Genomic DNA, 17,477 nt, shown 5'->3' with positions numbered 1-17,477 from the left:
CAAATTACAACTGCTGCTTGATAAAGGACTCAAAAATTAACTAAACTAAACTAGACTAAAAGACTGAAAAATTAAAGTAATTATTTTCTCTTACATTTGAGTCCATTAGTTTGTAACTGGAAACTAATATTTAGTGTTTTGGGGTTTTTTGTTTGTTTGTTTTTTTAATTTTAGTGTCTTGAACACTTCACAGTAAATGATTTGCACTAAGTTCAAATGAAAATTACACCCCTACCAACAGCCAATTGCAGTGTGCAGTTTTGCTATGGTTTAGATTTGTTTTTATCATTCGATGGTTCTGTAATATGGGAGGCCTAAAATATAAGATTAAAGGCAAGTATACACATATGAAACCTGAATGTTAAATATATTAGTCAGGTGTCCTGTGGAGTAGTTCAGTGTATTTGGCATCAGTCCAGGTCTAGTGTGTATTGTGGGACCCATGAGATTGGACAGTTCATTTTTAACTGTCATCTCTGCATGACCTAGCAGCACCAGGCCCTCATGACATATAAGCCCTGACAAACAGTGGAGCATGAACCAAAGCTGGCCAGCAATACTCAATTACTATGATGGTGTCTTATCATTTGTGAGACAGTTAACTCTGCACCTGACCCTCTGTTGGCTTGATTCAAATCATATTACATTTAGTGCTTGTAAGTTGTTTGTGTTGAATTTCATTTAAATTCATTGTCAGTAATACAAAGAATTTGACCACAGATATTAATATCAACGTCTTGTGGGTCATAGTTGAAGGTTTAAAACATGATGACATGTTTGTACGAGACCCCAAACACTGAAGGTTGTCCTGGTCTTTGAGAAATTCAGCATTAATAAAAAAGTTCCCTTGATATCACATCTGTGCTACATTGCACTGTGCATCATGTTTGGGCTTTTGCGTGAGATTTGATTTTCTTTTTCTTACTTTTAATAGCCAGACTGACTTTTTTTTAAAGAAAAGATACAATCGCATTTCATTTAGCTGGTTGAATATCTGGTACAGTCTGCACAGTGACAACTCTTTGAATCATAGCCCTTTTTTTAAAGTGTTTTATCTTGATATTTTTTCATATTTTTATGTCAAAAAGTAACAGTTTATTAAAATCTTCAGTGAATACTTTTGAGTGACTTTAAATCTCCAGTCCAATAAGTAAAAGCAACAGTAACCTAGCACTTTTCAAACATTTAGTGATAATATAATATTTTAATGAAAGCCACATAAGGGTTATGGAAGCTTTTCAAGCTTTCTGGATTGTTATAATTGGGATGGTGTGTTGATGTTGAATCTCTATGATTTTTTCATTCTCAGGTGCTGAGGGGCGCGCAAAAAGAACATCATTGTGCAACGCTGCTCCATCACCGAAAGGTAAATCTACTCTCCTCTCTCCCCCGTCTTGCTAACATACTGTAGTCATTAATCTAAAACCCCTGCATACCTGCTAATCCCCCCTCCCCCTCAATCACTCACTTATTTCCTCTCTCCTTGTCACCTTTCACTCAATTCATCACACTTGTCCAAACACACTGTAAGAGATGATGCACTGTGTTTTATTGAAGCAGACCCCACAGATCATAAAGTTGTGTTTTTAATGTGCCTTATAAATGTTTAATTGTTTTGCGGCAGCCAAAATTTTCACTTTTCCGTGTTTCTTTTTATTTGCTGAACATGTTTTTAGCAGTTTAACTGAAAAGACCTGCACACTGTAGTAAAATACACAATAAAAGTCAGACATGTAATATAATTTGATTTATAGTTTTGCTGCAGACATTCTATCTTGGCCAAACCACGAATAATGAAATGATGTGAATACTCACAACCAGTTTTATAGAGGGGAAACTGTACACAGGGAATCTTTGGGGAAATGTAACACAAAAGCCTTTGTGAAATATTGCTGTTCAAATTGGCTATAATGATATTTACTGCAGGTGGTCTACATTTCATTGAAACCTATTGTGGGAAATGTAACTTTTGAGGGAAATACTCCTGCCAGATGACCAGAGTTCCTTGAATGGAAATGAAACATGAAAGCACCAGGGAGTTTGTCAACACTGCTATTGAATTTCCCTGCAACTTATAATAAGTGAACTGCTTTCATTTAGTTTTTCTGCGTCGTCTGTCCGCCCAACCCTTCTTTATACAGTACAAGCCAGTTGCTTTATTGTTTTTTTCCATTTAGCTATCTATTGTAACTTTCTCATAATTTTAGTTTTCTTCGCCAATACATCTATGGCCATCTTTCCACAAGTGTCTACAACTGCACTTGCTCTGATTGTGTTACTGCACAGAGTGTTATATTTTAAAGATATATGTAACATTTCCGCATTGCAATGTCTAAAAACAGTGGACGTGTTATATTTTGTTGAGCTGTGTGCTTGCATCATTCCAGATGTCTTCAACAATGGTCAAACCAAAGAAATCTGTAATTTATTTGAAGTAATATTGCGTTTTCTGGTAGCTAGTTGCTAGAACTTACAGGAAAACATGAGATACATCAAATTCCATTCAGTTTTAGTTTAGTATTTAACACACTTACAATTAGAGGTTGGATAAGAGTGGATCTTGGCTAGGTCTCTCTCAAAAAAGAGGTTTTAATCGCAAGGGTCTTTGTAGCTAACTAAAGGTTAAAAAATATAATACTTATAATATGTACATATCTCAAAACTTACATAAAACTGTTATAAACAGTAGCACATTTTTGTTGCCAACATGTCTTCTTTATTATTACAATTTATCTTTATTATTTATTTTGTGTTACTTGCCACACTCTTGAAAATATTTAATATTGGGTGTACCATTTGAAGCACTCTTTAACTTTGTTTTGAAAAGTGCTATATAAATAAATTTTATTTTTATTCATAATCACTATTATTAATATCAGAATTAATAAGGCACGTAAAAATAATGTAGTAATCCACAGCCTCCCTTTAGCCAAAGATCAGTAACTGTTAATGTACCTTCAATGATAACAGACAGTACACTAGCTAAGTATATAATAGAATACAGTATTATAATGAAACAAAAAGATTAATGTTAGTATTATGTCAACATGTACATAAAATGCAGAATTATTGTTTGTAGTTGCAGCCCACCTTGCAGCAGCACCTTATGAAATAATTCATTGTCTAGGCATGCATTCCATTTTAACACACATGCAAGCCTTAACAATAACCTGATGGTGAATAATCATATCATCTCAGCAGTGTCATTTATTCAGCCTGTGAATAACTGTCTTTGCATCACTATTTTCCCACTATTGGGATCATGTAGCAGTTTCATCTCTCTAATAAAATCTTAACTGTGCATCCTTCTCAATTATGCATTCACTGGCTCACACTTGCATCATTGAAAACCACCCTGTCCATTTTAATTTCAATCTAGAGCTGCCACTCATACATGCATGTGGTGTATATACCTATATCTGTATACACACACTGGGTACATCCTCATGCATGTTCTGCAGCATGATCAGCTATCCTAAATGACCATGATTGTAATTAATATACAGTTGAAATTGCACAGATGTGTTTTAATAAATAAAGCTTGTATTTAGCATTCAGAGAAACTGCTCTGATCTTATCCTGACGCTGTTTGTCAGTCCCTTACTGCTTCCTCAGCTGTTAATGGTAGTCACTGCAGCATGTTATGAGAAATAGCTCCACCCTGCAGCTTGCAAAGCCAATCAAATTTCACCGGTTTTAGAGAGGGCTGGGGTTTTGGAAGAGCATTAACTCTTTGTGGACTGTTTAATAATAGCGAGTCAAACAAAAGTCATCACTTTGAAGAAATATTTCTGCATTCCACAATTAAGTGTTGATTGTGACACTTCCACACGAGCATTTATTAATAGCTTCAAGATTTTTCATTCAGCTACCTCCCACTGCCCCTTTTATCTTGTTCTTTTTATATTCCCATTCGATATCCTTCTCCTCACTTCTCTCTTATCTATTTTTTCCTCCCTAGATTTTGCCATCCCTTTTGCTTCAAACGTCTGCTAGTCTGGCTTTTTCCTCCATTCTGCCTTTCTTTCCCTCCTACCCTCAAATGTTTTTCTCTGTCTGTCTAGCATCTAACCCTCCCAATCCCTCTTGAGCTTCATTCATGAAAATGCAGATCCACAGCAGGGCAGGAAAAAACGTCAACAGACGTAAACTCCCCTGCTCCACCAACCAGAAAAGGCGCACTATAAAAAACAGGCAGCAGCAACCAGGCGACCCTAATTCAGTGCAGCCTCCACCAGAAATAGCAACTCATGCATGTATTAATCCCCTACAAGCCAAAAATATGTGATTGAAGGAACTCTGCTGCCATTTATTGCTAGGGACAACTCCTCTGCCACAGAAAAGGGCTATTTATCATCGTCTCCTCACTCCGTGTGCTGTCTGAAGTCTGACTCACATTTGCTAAATATTGCATTTTGATATTTAGGGTAATGTATAAATCAGTCATTCACCTTTGCATTTAGTGTTCTCACTTCCTTTATGTGCTGGCATTTTTCCTTTTTTAGCCCCGTCCTTCACCCCCACCACACCTCTGCAGGAAATGCCATGAGTCTAATGGTGTTCATAACGTGATGCAGACACCGTGATTTAACCTGCTCTCAACCTATACAAGTTGTTTTGCTGTCAGTTTTAAATTAAGCTAAGCAATATGGCAAAACATATTGGATTAGATTTTACACATCAATCAGTATTTAATCATGGTGTATATATAATTTGGTAATTCTGCTTTAGTGTTTAAAATTCCTTATACTGAAGAAACTAAAAGCTAAAAATAATATATTTGAATTTAAACATTAGAGCTGCTATGATTAGTTGATTAATCGATTAGTTGTCAAATATTAAATTGATTGACCAACTAGTTAATCATTTTAAGTCAAATCAAGACATTTTAAGACATCACCTTGGGCTTTGGGAAACAGCGATCGGCATTTTTCACTATTTTCTGACATTTTATGGACCAGACAGCTAATCAATAATGAAAATAATTCTAAGTGGCAGCCCTATTCAGCTGTTCTAAATGCAGTCATTCAATTTAGCTCTCTATTTCTATTACACCTGCCCTAAACAAATGAACATCAATCCTGTTTTTTTCTTGCAATAATAACGACTCATTAATTAATTAATTCAGCCAATCAGGATGCCTTTGCTATTGTCTTCTAAATATTATTGACTATCCACTAGCATTAGCTGTCTGTCAGTACTTGCTATTTAGCTACAGTATGCATGGCTGGAGAATAACATACATTATCAGCTAACACTAGACTCTGTTGGTCTTTTAGAATAGCAAAAAGCCAGATATTTAAATATCAAAACTATACAGAGTGATTTTCTCTCTTTCTCTAAAAAAACATCTTTGAGCCAGACTCACAGCTCACATGTAATGATTTTTTCAAAAAATGTTCTAATTGGAAGAACACACACACATACATGTTTTTCTTGTCATTGCCACGTTTTCCTCGCAGAAGAATCTAATTTTCAACCACTGTTACATGTCTCAGTCAAACATGTTTCTGGCTACCTATGCATATAGATAATTGGCTGTTAGACAGCAGTGCAAGAGGAAAGTTTCTCATATTAAGGAGAAACTGCTAGGTAATATTAACATGCTGGACACTACTTTAGGGCACATTTATCACTTATGCAGGTAAATTTTGGGTGTGTTGCAAAAATAGTTTTGGGCGACCAGTCAGTGTTAGGTCACCAAAAAAAATTACAGCAAAGAGGAAAGAGTTTTTTTTGCATAAGTTGGTGTCTGAACATTGCAGTGGCCCCCAGGATCCTGGCTAAAACTTGAAGCTAACTGTAGACTGTGACATAAACATGCTAAAGATAAGTTTTCATACTGAAACCTTGAGGAAAGTTATTTCTTATCAAATGATACACAATGAAGGTTTATGGGTGGTTAAGCAAAAACAAAAAGTGAATTTTGGACCCTGCTTGTTACATACTAGAATGCCACATTCGAACAATATGAGAGCAACAACCTAAGAACCCTGTGATGTATTAGGGGGTTTTTTTTTCAACAAGTTATACCTACAGCAGCAGCACCTACATTTTCTGCTTTGAAAAGCAGAGTTCAGAGTCGTGTGTTTGAGCACCATGTTTTCCACAGTTTAAAAAAAGTTGGCTGTTAGCAGATAAAATCCTCAAGTTCTGGTCTATTTATAAAATGTGCTTTTTGGTTAGTAAAGCATGTCACAAGTCTATTCCAACATTGTAAAGTTTATATGTGCAAGGAGGGCATGTAAATATTTAATTGCCTTACTCTATGCATATTATCTGAAACACTACTGATCACACTTTGATGTAACTGAAGGGAAGGCTCTATCTAATTTCTCTGTTGTGACATTTTTTAAATTGCACTGTTTAGCCTAAGGCAGGCACTTCAGCGCTTATTACTGATTACTGATTGAGTATGGTGGACTGCGTCATTTTGGGAGGGGTGTGTTTACTGTTGCACTGCTTATTTTTTAAAGTTGTGTGATTTGCTTCCACTTTCAAAGTCATTAGTTGTAAACAACCATCGATAAATGCATTTCTAAGATGTCTTTTTATAGGTGCTGGCATCTGCGAAGAAGATTTGAAATTATGTAACATAAGGACTTGTTCTTAATTGCTTCTCAAGGAGTAACAGTGAGGTAGGCCCACAGGCTAGCATATAGTCTGATAAATGATGAAGAGCTCTGTTGACAAAACGGTCAACAAACATGGTGATTGTTTAAGCTACATTCAGTTGCTAAGTGTCGAGCAAGGAGGCACAACCTTTTCACGTGTTTCCACATGTGGCCCCTCTGTCCTCCTCCTGGATGACATTGAAAAATGTTGTTGGTCCTTGCAGAAGCCCCTGAAAACTTTCAAATCAGTTTATTTAGCAGTAACATTAAAAGTTAAGTTTGTAAAACACCCTCAACTATTTAGTACTAAAGGATCTAACAGTCAAAAACTCAATTAACCTGCTTCAACTGGACGATGGTGCTGTGTTTTTATTAGTCTTAATTGACAGTGCCAGGCATGAGCAGCAATCCCACAACTTTCAACAGATTTTGATAGAGACAGGAATCTCTTGGCACATCACGATTCGATTCTGATTCCGACGATGTCATAAAATGATTGTCATTTCATCTTGAAGCATCATAATATTAAGATGGTCGGATTTTGTCCATCTGCAGTTGCCCAGTCATAAGGAACGTACAGCCCATATTACAAAATTATCACAGCTGATGATAATGTGGAGAACATTTCATATTGCATCAATTTGATTTTATTTCAAGAGAGAATTGCAATGCATTGAAGAATTGGTTATTTCTGCCACCCCTAGAATTTGATTCAAGTATTGCTGAAACCGGATTAGTGCATGAAAGTATGTGACATCATCTTTTTTCCCAGTGAGGCACAAATACCAGTGTTTCCCCCACCATTGGGACCAATGGGACCCCCTCCCCTGAAAGAAACAAAATATTTTATTCATGTTATTTACCTAATTTATGCACACTCGTTTTGTTTTAGCTCAGTGTGAGAGACTTTACTGCACTTTGCTTTCATTTACGGTTGGTTGTGTTTCTCTCCTCCTTTCTGTCCTCTGCTCTGTGCGCTTCACCACACACACACACACACACACACACACAGTGGAGCAGAGGAGAGACAGGTGAAGTTACTTGAGTTGAGGACAACTTGTTACCATCTCGTTACGCTCAAGTTAACCTGGAGGGAACGCTTAAAGTCCCCTTAAAAGAAAAAGGGAGTTTTTCTTCTAAACACATTGTACATGCAAGAATTTAGTTGCAGAAAACATATTAAACACTGAGAAGTATCTAGTAATTAATTGCGGAGTCAGACCGTTAAACTGTTTTTCATGACTTTTGTGTTCAGTGTCTCTGTGTTTTTTGGGCGGACCTGAAACATGACTCAGTGATGTGCCACAGCCATGGTCCCCTATTATTATATAAGCCCCAACAGACAAACAATACCACCTCACCCTCCCAACAGTCAGTTATGAAAATACCTCAGTAACTCTCTCAGTCCAAATCAGACCAGCAGCTCACTTCAGCTCTAACAACCCAACACAGAAGGGAAAAATGCCATCCTGTCACCCTCCTCTGGCTCTGGTGGCTTAAACATATCTGGACATGTCCAATAAAGCCGCTAGATAGAGAGTTTATGTTTCAGGTCCTTTCCAGGTCGTGGTGGTGTTTGACACAGAGACAGCGGAGAGGACACACCACCACCATTACAGAGCAGAGAAAACTGCTATTTTTTCATGATTTTAAGACCTAATTTTAGATACTTTGTGACTTTTTAAATAATTTAAATCTGACAGTGTAGTTAATAACATGTTTCTGTGGTATGACAAACTCAGAACAAACATTTATTGTTGCCTCACGAGATCTTCAATGCAGAAAACCTTTAATGTGAAATACCCAAAACTGTCCTTTAACTTTAGCAGATTTTTTTTGGTGCTTGTGTTTAAAACTCCCTTTGTGACTATGCTTTCTTTCATAGATTAATTATTAATGTGCATTATGAAGTAGGTTGAATTCATGTCATTGCTGGTTTGTTTGTTTCATTTTAATTAATTGTGTCTTTTTTGTTTGTTTTTTTCTTTCAGGAAATCAGACAGTTACGAAACAGGAACCACCTCCTAGAATGCCCATCAGGAGAAATCTGTGTGGATCGCTGCCACCACAAAGCCCTCGGACAGTCGCTAAGGCCCAAGTGTTTGAGGAGGGCATCTTTCCACTCCAGTGCACACCAGAGCCTGCTCCAAGAACTGTTCAAGCCCTGTCGCTGGGCTCTTCCAGCACCATGGATCCTAACATGACCTTTGAAGTTCAGGACAATGATGATCAATCTGCAAGTAATGCAACCATCATAATAAGCAGCAGCAGCAGCAGCAGCAGCAGTAGCAGTCCCCGTCAAGCATCAAAGTCCACAGACTTCTCAGGTTTCATCCAACCACTCCGTCCTCCCAAGGCCAATGAAGGGAACCAGATTCCTACAAAAAGGTGAGAAAATATTGATATCTTTACTTTCCTGTTGATTTGATCAGTGTATACAATTATTTAGAAGTGTGAAACCTAGTTTGTTCAAGCCATTCTCTAAGATTTCCCCGTAACTTCCTATCCATCTACTGTAGACACTTCACATGGTTTCAGAGGATATTTTCCCCCATCTGAGAATAAAGATTACAAGTCAGGTTTCAGGCTGGCTTGTAATGTGGATTACAGTTCTCTTGACTCTACTCTTACATTATATTGGTTCTCTCTTGGCAGTCCATATGGCGCATCCTTTTAACACGTTTGAACAGTTGTAAACAAATTCATCGATACACCCACATTCTGCCTACTGCACTCCTGTGGTCACTCCAAATTTTTGCTGCTACAACAATAGTGTGCACTACACAATGGTGTCACATAAGCATTAAATATTGTAATGAAGACTTACGGGAAACACGCCTCTTCATGGGAGATGCTTTGGGAAACGCTAAAGAAAAATACCATTGTCACAGCAGAAAACACAACTAACACAACATTATGACATACATTTTTATAAGTCAAATTTAGAGGAAAAAGCACAACAGCTGCCACAATGTATCAGAGCCATTTGTCACACTTTCTTGTCTCCTGTTCGCCAAAGAATTTATCTCAACATGCACTTTTCAGGAATGGAGAGTTAGCCAAGGAGTGTTTTTAACTTGCCTCCTTAGTGTTAAAGCACAGCTATACCAATGAGCAATATTAGCATCATTGCAATTATTCTCTATGTACAGAGCAGCAAATTGGCAGTAGGGCTGTGACGATGTGGATTTTTTCAAAGCTACATATTCCCATGGAATGGCGGTTGACCATGACAGCCATAATAATTGCACTTTATTAGACTTTACTGAAGCTTACTGTCATGAGTGTCGCATTGTTCCTTTAAAGAATAGGCCAGCATATAAGTGGATGAAATTGAGCAACAGACAGACTGACAGTAAGGCCCAAAGCAGAGTACTGAGTTATCAGTTAGGCAGTAAATGTACATTGCAGGTTATAGTGTGTCAGCTAACAAACTCTGCAGCTTCTCAAGACCAAGAAAAGTCTTGTCTATTATTTCACAACTGCAGGAAGAGTGAAGGAGGTTGGCCCTGAAATAAGCTGGTAAAGGCTGATGCTAAGCTAATGCTAAGGCTTGCATTGTACCTTTATAGTGTTGGCTCTGATGTGATTGTATCCCTTTCAAAAGCTCTGTAGCTTAAATAAATCCATAATGATAAATCAAACACTGAATATCTTACGTATGTAGTTATTTATCCATTTTCCATGTTGAAAATAGTTGTTGTTGTTGTTAGCATGTTGTTAGCTGCCCACTGGCAATCCCAAGATGCCTTGGGTTGAGACTGTCGACCAATTGGAGGTTGTGTTGGTGACGTATGTGTGTGACAGCGCTGATTCATAGATGTATTAATAGACCCATGCACAGATCTCAACATGAAATTGACCCTTCACAATAAAATTTGTGGTGATGACGGTAATGAGCTCAACCCTGCAGAGGGCATCACATGACCACATTAATGTGGTTATTGTCACAGCCCTAGTTGGCAGCAAATAAAGCACAATTTCTCCTGGAAATATGCCATTAATCATGAAAGTCTCAATTCTGAGCCTGTTTTCCTGACATCAGCTGCTATCTGATGTAACACACATGTCTTTGTATTTCTCAGTGTTTCATGTCCTTTTTTCTGGACTGCATTCACAATCACCCAGATGTCTCATGTATCATGTAAGATTGATTTGATCTAATATTATGTATGTCATGACTAGCAAGCAATTGGCCAGTGAGTAGCCAGTAGCCTAATAGCAGATCACTGTTTAATGACTGATCACTCTTCTTCAGACAAGAGAATAAGAGACATGCATTAAGGTCGGTGGGGGAGAAGCAGTATTGATGTTGAAAAAATCCCTTCAAAAACAAAATTCTGCATTTTGTCATTTGCTGCTTTTCAGTTGGTCACTAAATAAACTGATCCACCATTCTTTCTTTATGTCTCAGCTGTTGAAAAAATATAGCCAAATGAGGTTTGAATCAGAATTTAGCACTTCATAGTCAATCTTTGAAATATGTAGTTGTTTTGAAGCTTTTAATAAGAATAGCAAACAGATTATTTTCTGAAGAACAAAATGATACGGAAGGAAAAACACTCCTTACATCATCCATGCTAATCTTGGTAAAATTCTCTAACACGAGCACGATGATTCAACAGTGGTTCAGTACTTAACCCAGACAGCTCTTGTACAACACATTTTGAATTAAACATTGCTCCCCGAAAGCATAAATTATCAAATTTTTAAGCGTGTCCTGTTGCAGTACACAGGAAATTTTAAGAATCGCAACAAGAAAAAAAAAAAAAAACTTATTTAATTCATCAACATCTGTTGCATTTTTAAAAATTGGTTCAGAGGGAACTCAAATCAGTTCCGTAAAATGTTTAAAAAAACAATCTTAAAACGCATCCTCCTGGTTGCCCACTGAAAGTTTTGAGACGATGGAAGAATTCTGTGTAAAGGATACTCAGTTTGGATGGTAACTAAATCATTCAAAAGTGGTAAATCCCCTGAACCTTATTCAAAACAAGACCGAAACTAGAGTGCAAATATTTTAAGTATTCTCACCAGCAGCAAGTTTCCAGACTGGAACATTGGGCCAAGAAGCTTAAGTCAGCTGAGCTGAGCAACGTCATGGTGTCTTCAGCTGGAAGTGGCAAATAAAACAGGAAGCATTTCAAGTTGTGGCAGCAGAAAGGGTTTGTCTCAGTGAATGATGGAGCCTTTACATTAACACATTGGGCCTCATGCATCAATCATTTGTATGGACAAATTTTACCTTAAATTGTGCATGGGAACTTTCATACTTTGTTTTTTCTTAGTTAAGATCAAAATTTAAAGAGCGCTTCCAGTGAAAATCATATTGTTAAACTTAGCTGTCAGCACACGTTTCATGAATTTTCTTATTCGCCTCTTACTGTTTTGCGTGAGAACAAATGTAAAAAAAAAATAACATTCATGCATGATGCCCTTTTAGTGTGAATCATTTCATTTGTGGCATAAATTTGTTCCTAACCAACCTCAAAATCAAAATGCATTGCCTGAAACAACAAAATCACACCACAAACGAATCAAATTGCTTTTAAACATCTCTGCTACCCCACAAACACACAGTTTCATAAGGAGTTGTTTTTCCTCAAATACCAAAGATCAGGGCTAATCCAGACTTTATGAGAGCACTTAGCACCCTGTCAAATCTCAAAGGAAAACTGTTGCATTTAGATAGCAGGAAAAAGCATTACCTTTTGTAAAGATTTCCTAGTACAAGACCATTGTAGGTAGACACTCAACAGCTTCAAGGAACTTTGTGCATTAGTTTCACTCTGGCAACTGCAGAAAAGTGATTTTTGGAACTGCAAGGTGGGTGAGTGGCAGGTCCCTGGACAGGGTTCATGCAGAGTGTAGCTCACAGGGACACTAGAGGGAGAAGAAAGTTCAAAGTGACTTTGACAGTTTGACTGTTTGGAAGAAACATAAAAAAAACAGAGACGCCAACAGGACAAAGTAACAAATAAGGAAGGTTAATTATATAAGGCTAATTAAAGATTAGGTTTGATTACATGAAAGGTGATGCTGTTTTCATGAGATTTATATCCTCTGGTAAGTTTTTCCAAACACCTCATTACTTCTTGCTTATAGAGCTTATAGGTCTCACAAAGTCATATGGTGAGTCTCCATAATGTCCTGCAGTGGACTATATGTATACTTTGGGTTTAACTTTGGAATCAAAGCAATGCTTGAAATCAAGTTTAGAGCAGTTCACTGGTTGCATGTTATCCTCAGCTATATGCTTGCCAATTTAAAGGCCCAGTGTGTCAAACTGAGTGACAACTAATTTTTCTGCTATTGTTAAATCGTTGCCACTTGATCTCCAGATGCTACTAAATGGTACACACTGGTCCTTCAAACCTCAGATCAGCAAGTAGGGATTTGTTAGTAGTCAATTTCAGCTACAAACTGAGTCCTTATCTGAACTGGAGTCACATTTGAAACTTATGGCTAGTAAATGTAAAAATGGACCACGTCATAAAAATGGATCAGTTCACAATCAGGATGTTGTGAGCTTGTCCGGTTGTATTTAGAAAAACAAAAACAGGATCACACGACCATGAAACATCGACTATAGCAAAAGGTGCTATGGTTTAAAAAAATAAATAAATAAAAAAAGACACTTCATAGTTATCTGAGAGACAACAAATTTTGCATAACCAAATTTATGAATGCAGATGCATCGAAACAAAGCATCAAATATCAGAAGGTCAGATGTGTTTACACATCGCAATACAACACAATGAAAATGATCAATAATAAGCCATTTTATTTTTTAATCATTTGATTTTGACTACAAAGGGAAATGTTTATTTCCGTGTCAAGTCCAAACAGTAGAGGTGTCATGGTAACACTGAACCTTTGTTCTGTAGACAACAGATGCCGTCTTTACAAGAAGTGAGACGAGCCAACCCGACCTATATGGACATGACGTCTGCTGCACAAGGAAAGCGTAAATTTAACCGGTAATGTGCCTCTTCCTCTTCTCTTATATTCATGTAAATCATCTCCTTTTACACTTCCAGTGGATTAAACGCTCTGCTTTGACATATTTATGTTATTTGGGCCCAGACTAGAACTGTGCATAACTGTCAAACAAAATGACAGTCAGTAGTCTTTTCTGAGTGTTATGAGTAGAGAATCGAGTCATAGATGAAAAGGAACGTTGGATGTTGCTTATTTACTTTTTCTATGTTCCCTGACTGTTTTATTCACTGTAGCAGCATCAGAGAAGAGTTGGCACACGGTCTCTCTGCACCGAAGCGCATAAAGAAAGACTCCTCAGTGTCCCAGAGACCACTCAGAGTGCATCGGTTTACTGGTAAGTAAGAAGGCATTCAGACCTTAAAGACAAAATACATATAGCCGCTATCATATTTGTATTTATTGTATACTTTTTGTCTAAATGTAAAGTAATTAAAAATCAGTACTTGAAGGAAGGATCAGTGTCAAAGTTCTAAAGTATTTAAAAAGTAGCTGTAATCATGACATTCAGATGCATTTATTTTGAAGTGTACCTCTGTTCATGCTCAGTATTATTCCCTGTTTGGTGTCTGTCCTCAGGTTCAGAGGAGAACAAGCCTCGAAGAGTTGTGAGGAGCATCTCTGAAGGAAATCTCAGCCTGCTTGAACCTCAGAAACCCAAGTCAATTTTCTATAAAACGTCCCAGCAGTTCAAACGAGTGACCAAGCGGATGTAAAGCAACATTGTGTTCAAATCAGGTTATGTTGCCCGTATGAACATTTTCACTTTCCACCCTTTTCCAGGCATATTCATCTTTTCAGAATATTTTCTCAAATACAGAAAAGTAGTTTTCTCCAACACAGATGCATAATGTAATAAGATTAAATGTAATATAAGTTGCCTTACTTTGTTCTGCTGTTTGGTTTAGTCTTGCACTACAGTGAAATTTTACTTGATTGTACATAGACATTGTACAGTTATTGGTCTGTTTTTATCCTCTTGATTTTTTCATTTCTTAGCCTACCTTTAGATTTTAAGATAAATTGTAAAATTCATGTACACACAAACAGTGAGAAATAAAACCTGTCCTGTAGAAGCTCCTTGTTCACATGCATGATGTACTTTGAACTCTTCTCTTAAAGGTGCAATATGTAAGAATTAGACACCTGTTGAATTCATACTACAAACAAACAGAAGGCAGAATATCATCAAAGTAACCGCCAACTTCAGCTCAGCTAGCCATGCAGCTAGCAATGTGGAGCACTGAGGGAGTGTTGGTTTTAACAACACAAGGAGCACAGGAGTTTTGGACTGCTGGAAGGGGGAGGTTTTCAGGACCGGGATGTGGGGGAGACCCAGCAGGGAATGCTGGCTGGGAGCGGCGCAAAAATGGGCACAAAAACCGGGGTGAGTGAGCAACGGAATCAGGCTCAGCTGCCTCCCAGTGAACACAGCCGGAACAAGAGAAGCACAGCTTCCAAGACAGATGGAGGCCAGTTTGACAACAGGGAATACAGGACCAAGGTGATTTAAAGCAGCTCCGACCAAGACTCTGGGAACGACAAATACATGGCAAGAGGGAGGCTGGGCATCTGTCCGAACTGAGGGCTGACTGGACGTTACAGTAACTCGCCATCACTGTTTTAGGAACAAAGTAATATTACGAGATGGGACATGTTGAGGCTAGCTGGTTAGCATGTTTCTACAACACAATACATATATGTCCCTGACATAATGTCAACTGTTATTTCTTCACATTCTGTTGATAATTAAGTTAATTTATGAAAGTTTTGAACTAAAATTCTTACATATTGCAACTTTAAACAATGATCAGTCTGGTAGGTGACATTTCCTGGGGCAGCTAATGATCTCAGATGGAGGTATGACAAAAAAAAGCAAAACAGCAACAAAAAAAAAACCCTAAAACTGGACTTCACTGAGCTTTTTGTGTTTTTATTTAGTTTTATTTTTTCTCTTGTACAGTTAACAACATGGGGTTACAGGTATTTAATAATAAACTGCTTGTAACAGAATCTGTGGCTGTTTTTCAATAAACAAATCCCTTTCCGAAAGGTAATATATGCTTTTTTGTGCTATTGATGTTGAGTCTGAATGTGGTTTTCAGTGAAGTGTGGGTTACAAGATGTTCCAACAATAAATAAGTGACGTAGGACGGGCTGAGGGAAGGTGGAAAATACAATGGCAAGAAAAATTGGACTGACCCGGTAGTGACTCGCAGCATAACTCACAAAGATAACTTTCTCGTTGTCTTCATATCAAAAAAGCAACAGTTTCATATGCCTTTAGGAAAAAAGGTGAACCCCCAGTGCAGTGATTGATAGGAAGCTATTTGTCTCTGCCTTGTGGGGATAGTGGATGATAAGTGTATTTCAATCTTTAACACAACACAGACGGCGCATTCAGTCTTGAAAGATGTGTTGCCACTTACTCAATCACTGTCCAAAACTTCAGTTAGGATTCACATTTTCGAAAGCATGGGGTATTGAAAATAATTACCAGTTAGCCTTCTTTCCCAGCTATGCTTACTTGTGCCCCATGGTGTACTTTTCAATAGCAAAGTTGAATTTGAAAAAAAATCAGCATTTTGATCTTAAGGTCCAGTGTGGACATTTTATAGACGTCTATCAGCAGAATATTTTTGCAAGTTTCGCAGCCACCACAGTTTCTCCTACCAGCTTGGAAGGGGAGGGTGAGACGAGTGGTACTCAGCGTGTTGCAGTCTACAACCTCACCACTAGATGCCACTAAATCCTACACGGTAGTCCTTCAGAGTCCCCCTCCAGTCAGATTTTAAACAATATAAAATGCTCCACAAGAAGTAAAATTGTCTGATTTTTTTTTTTTTTTTTTTTTTTTTTCAAAATTACTTCAAATACCGTTTTTAAATGGCTTACATATACACCTACGCTTGCCTTCATTTAGTATTTAAGTATTAAGTAAGTATTCATGAATATGCAAAGAGTCCCTGCCCACACATGATTTCTGCCAGAGTTATGACATAGATTTTCATCAGCTGTGATGGTCGTTTAAAAGTGAAGATCACTCCCATGATCCCACGCTACTTCGTGACATCATCAAACTGTGTTTTTGTTTACAGCCTTAACGTGAGATAGACAGAATGTACATATTGTGTGCTTAAAGCTACAACAAGGAACTTTCGTTTTGTGTTGATTTTGGAGGCCCCTGTTGACAATCTCAAAAATGAAATTATCTAAACAAAAATCTCATCCTTCTTTTTTAGCTGACCAACATACTGACTTTAACTTTCCTTGAGAAAATGTAAACAGTTCTTCCGGTCTTTATGTCAACCCAGTTGCAGGGATTCAGAATAACTAAGCAGAAACAGCCAGTCCTCTCACAGTTGATCTTGTTTGCCTGTGTAGGTCATATAGAGGCATCAGTATTCAGCTGAGGCTGTTTCATAAGCTGTTAAAAACTCCTTGTAGTTCATTTAAAGTTAATTAGAAAAACATATTGGATAAATTGTTGTAACAGATAGCTAAAAGAAATCTATAAATAGCTGAAATAGCTAAAAGTAAGAAATCAGTCATTAAAATACCAAACTAAGAGTGACAATAAAGTTTGCTTAAAGGGATAGTTCACCCAAAAATGAATATTCAGTCATTATCTACTCATCCATGTTGACTGATGGGCAGGTTTAGCTTTTTTTAGTCCACAAAACAACGCTGTTAGTTTCACAGGAAAACAGCGCAGCAGAATCTCCCAAACAGTTCAACTGAATGGTGTGAGTGAAGTTTAGGAGACTTAGATTACACCAGACAAGCAGTATGGAGGCATTTTATGTTTTGTTTTGTTTATTTGACTGCTTTTCTTACCTTTACTTTCATTTACATGGTCTGCGA

The 17,477-nt window shown here is 37.5% G+C and overlaps 1 protein-coding gene across 2 annotated transcripts in view; it reads left to right on the top strand.

Annotated features, from left to right (window-relative positions):
* kif18a (kinesin family member 18A) overlaps positions 1-15,670 on the top strand; it is a 35,349-nt gene extending 19,679 nt beyond the window's left edge. Inside the window, exons 14-18 of one of the 2 annotated variants that reach the window (XM_084716129.1) lie at positions 1,310-1,366; positions 8,606-9,002; positions 13,502-13,594; positions 13,853-13,950; positions 14,193-15,670. In XM_084716129.1, the coding sequence (XP_084572255.1) occupies positions 1,310-1,366; positions 8,606-9,002; positions 13,502-13,594; positions 13,853-13,950; positions 14,193-14,329 (782 nt within the window). In that variant the 3' untranslated portion in view covers positions 14,330-15,670. Of the gene's footprint in view, positions 1-1,309; positions 1,367-8,605; positions 9,003-13,501; positions 13,595-13,849; positions 13,951-14,192 lie in introns of both variants that reach the window. The other variant, XM_084716121.1, reaches the window with a different exon arrangement.
* The last annotated feature ends 1,807 nt before the right edge of the window (positions 15,671-17,477 follow it).

Source organism: Lutjanus erythropterus, chromosome 1 (genome assembly GCF_056507025.1).
Source record: "Lutjanus erythropterus isolate fLutEry1 chromosome 1, fLutEry1.hap2, whole genome shotgun sequence".
Classification (NCBI taxonomy): domain Eukaryota; kingdom Metazoa; phylum Chordata; class Actinopteri; order Lutjaniformes; family Lutjanidae; genus Lutjanus; species Lutjanus erythropterus.
This window is presented reverse-complemented; position numbering and strand designations above follow the sequence as displayed.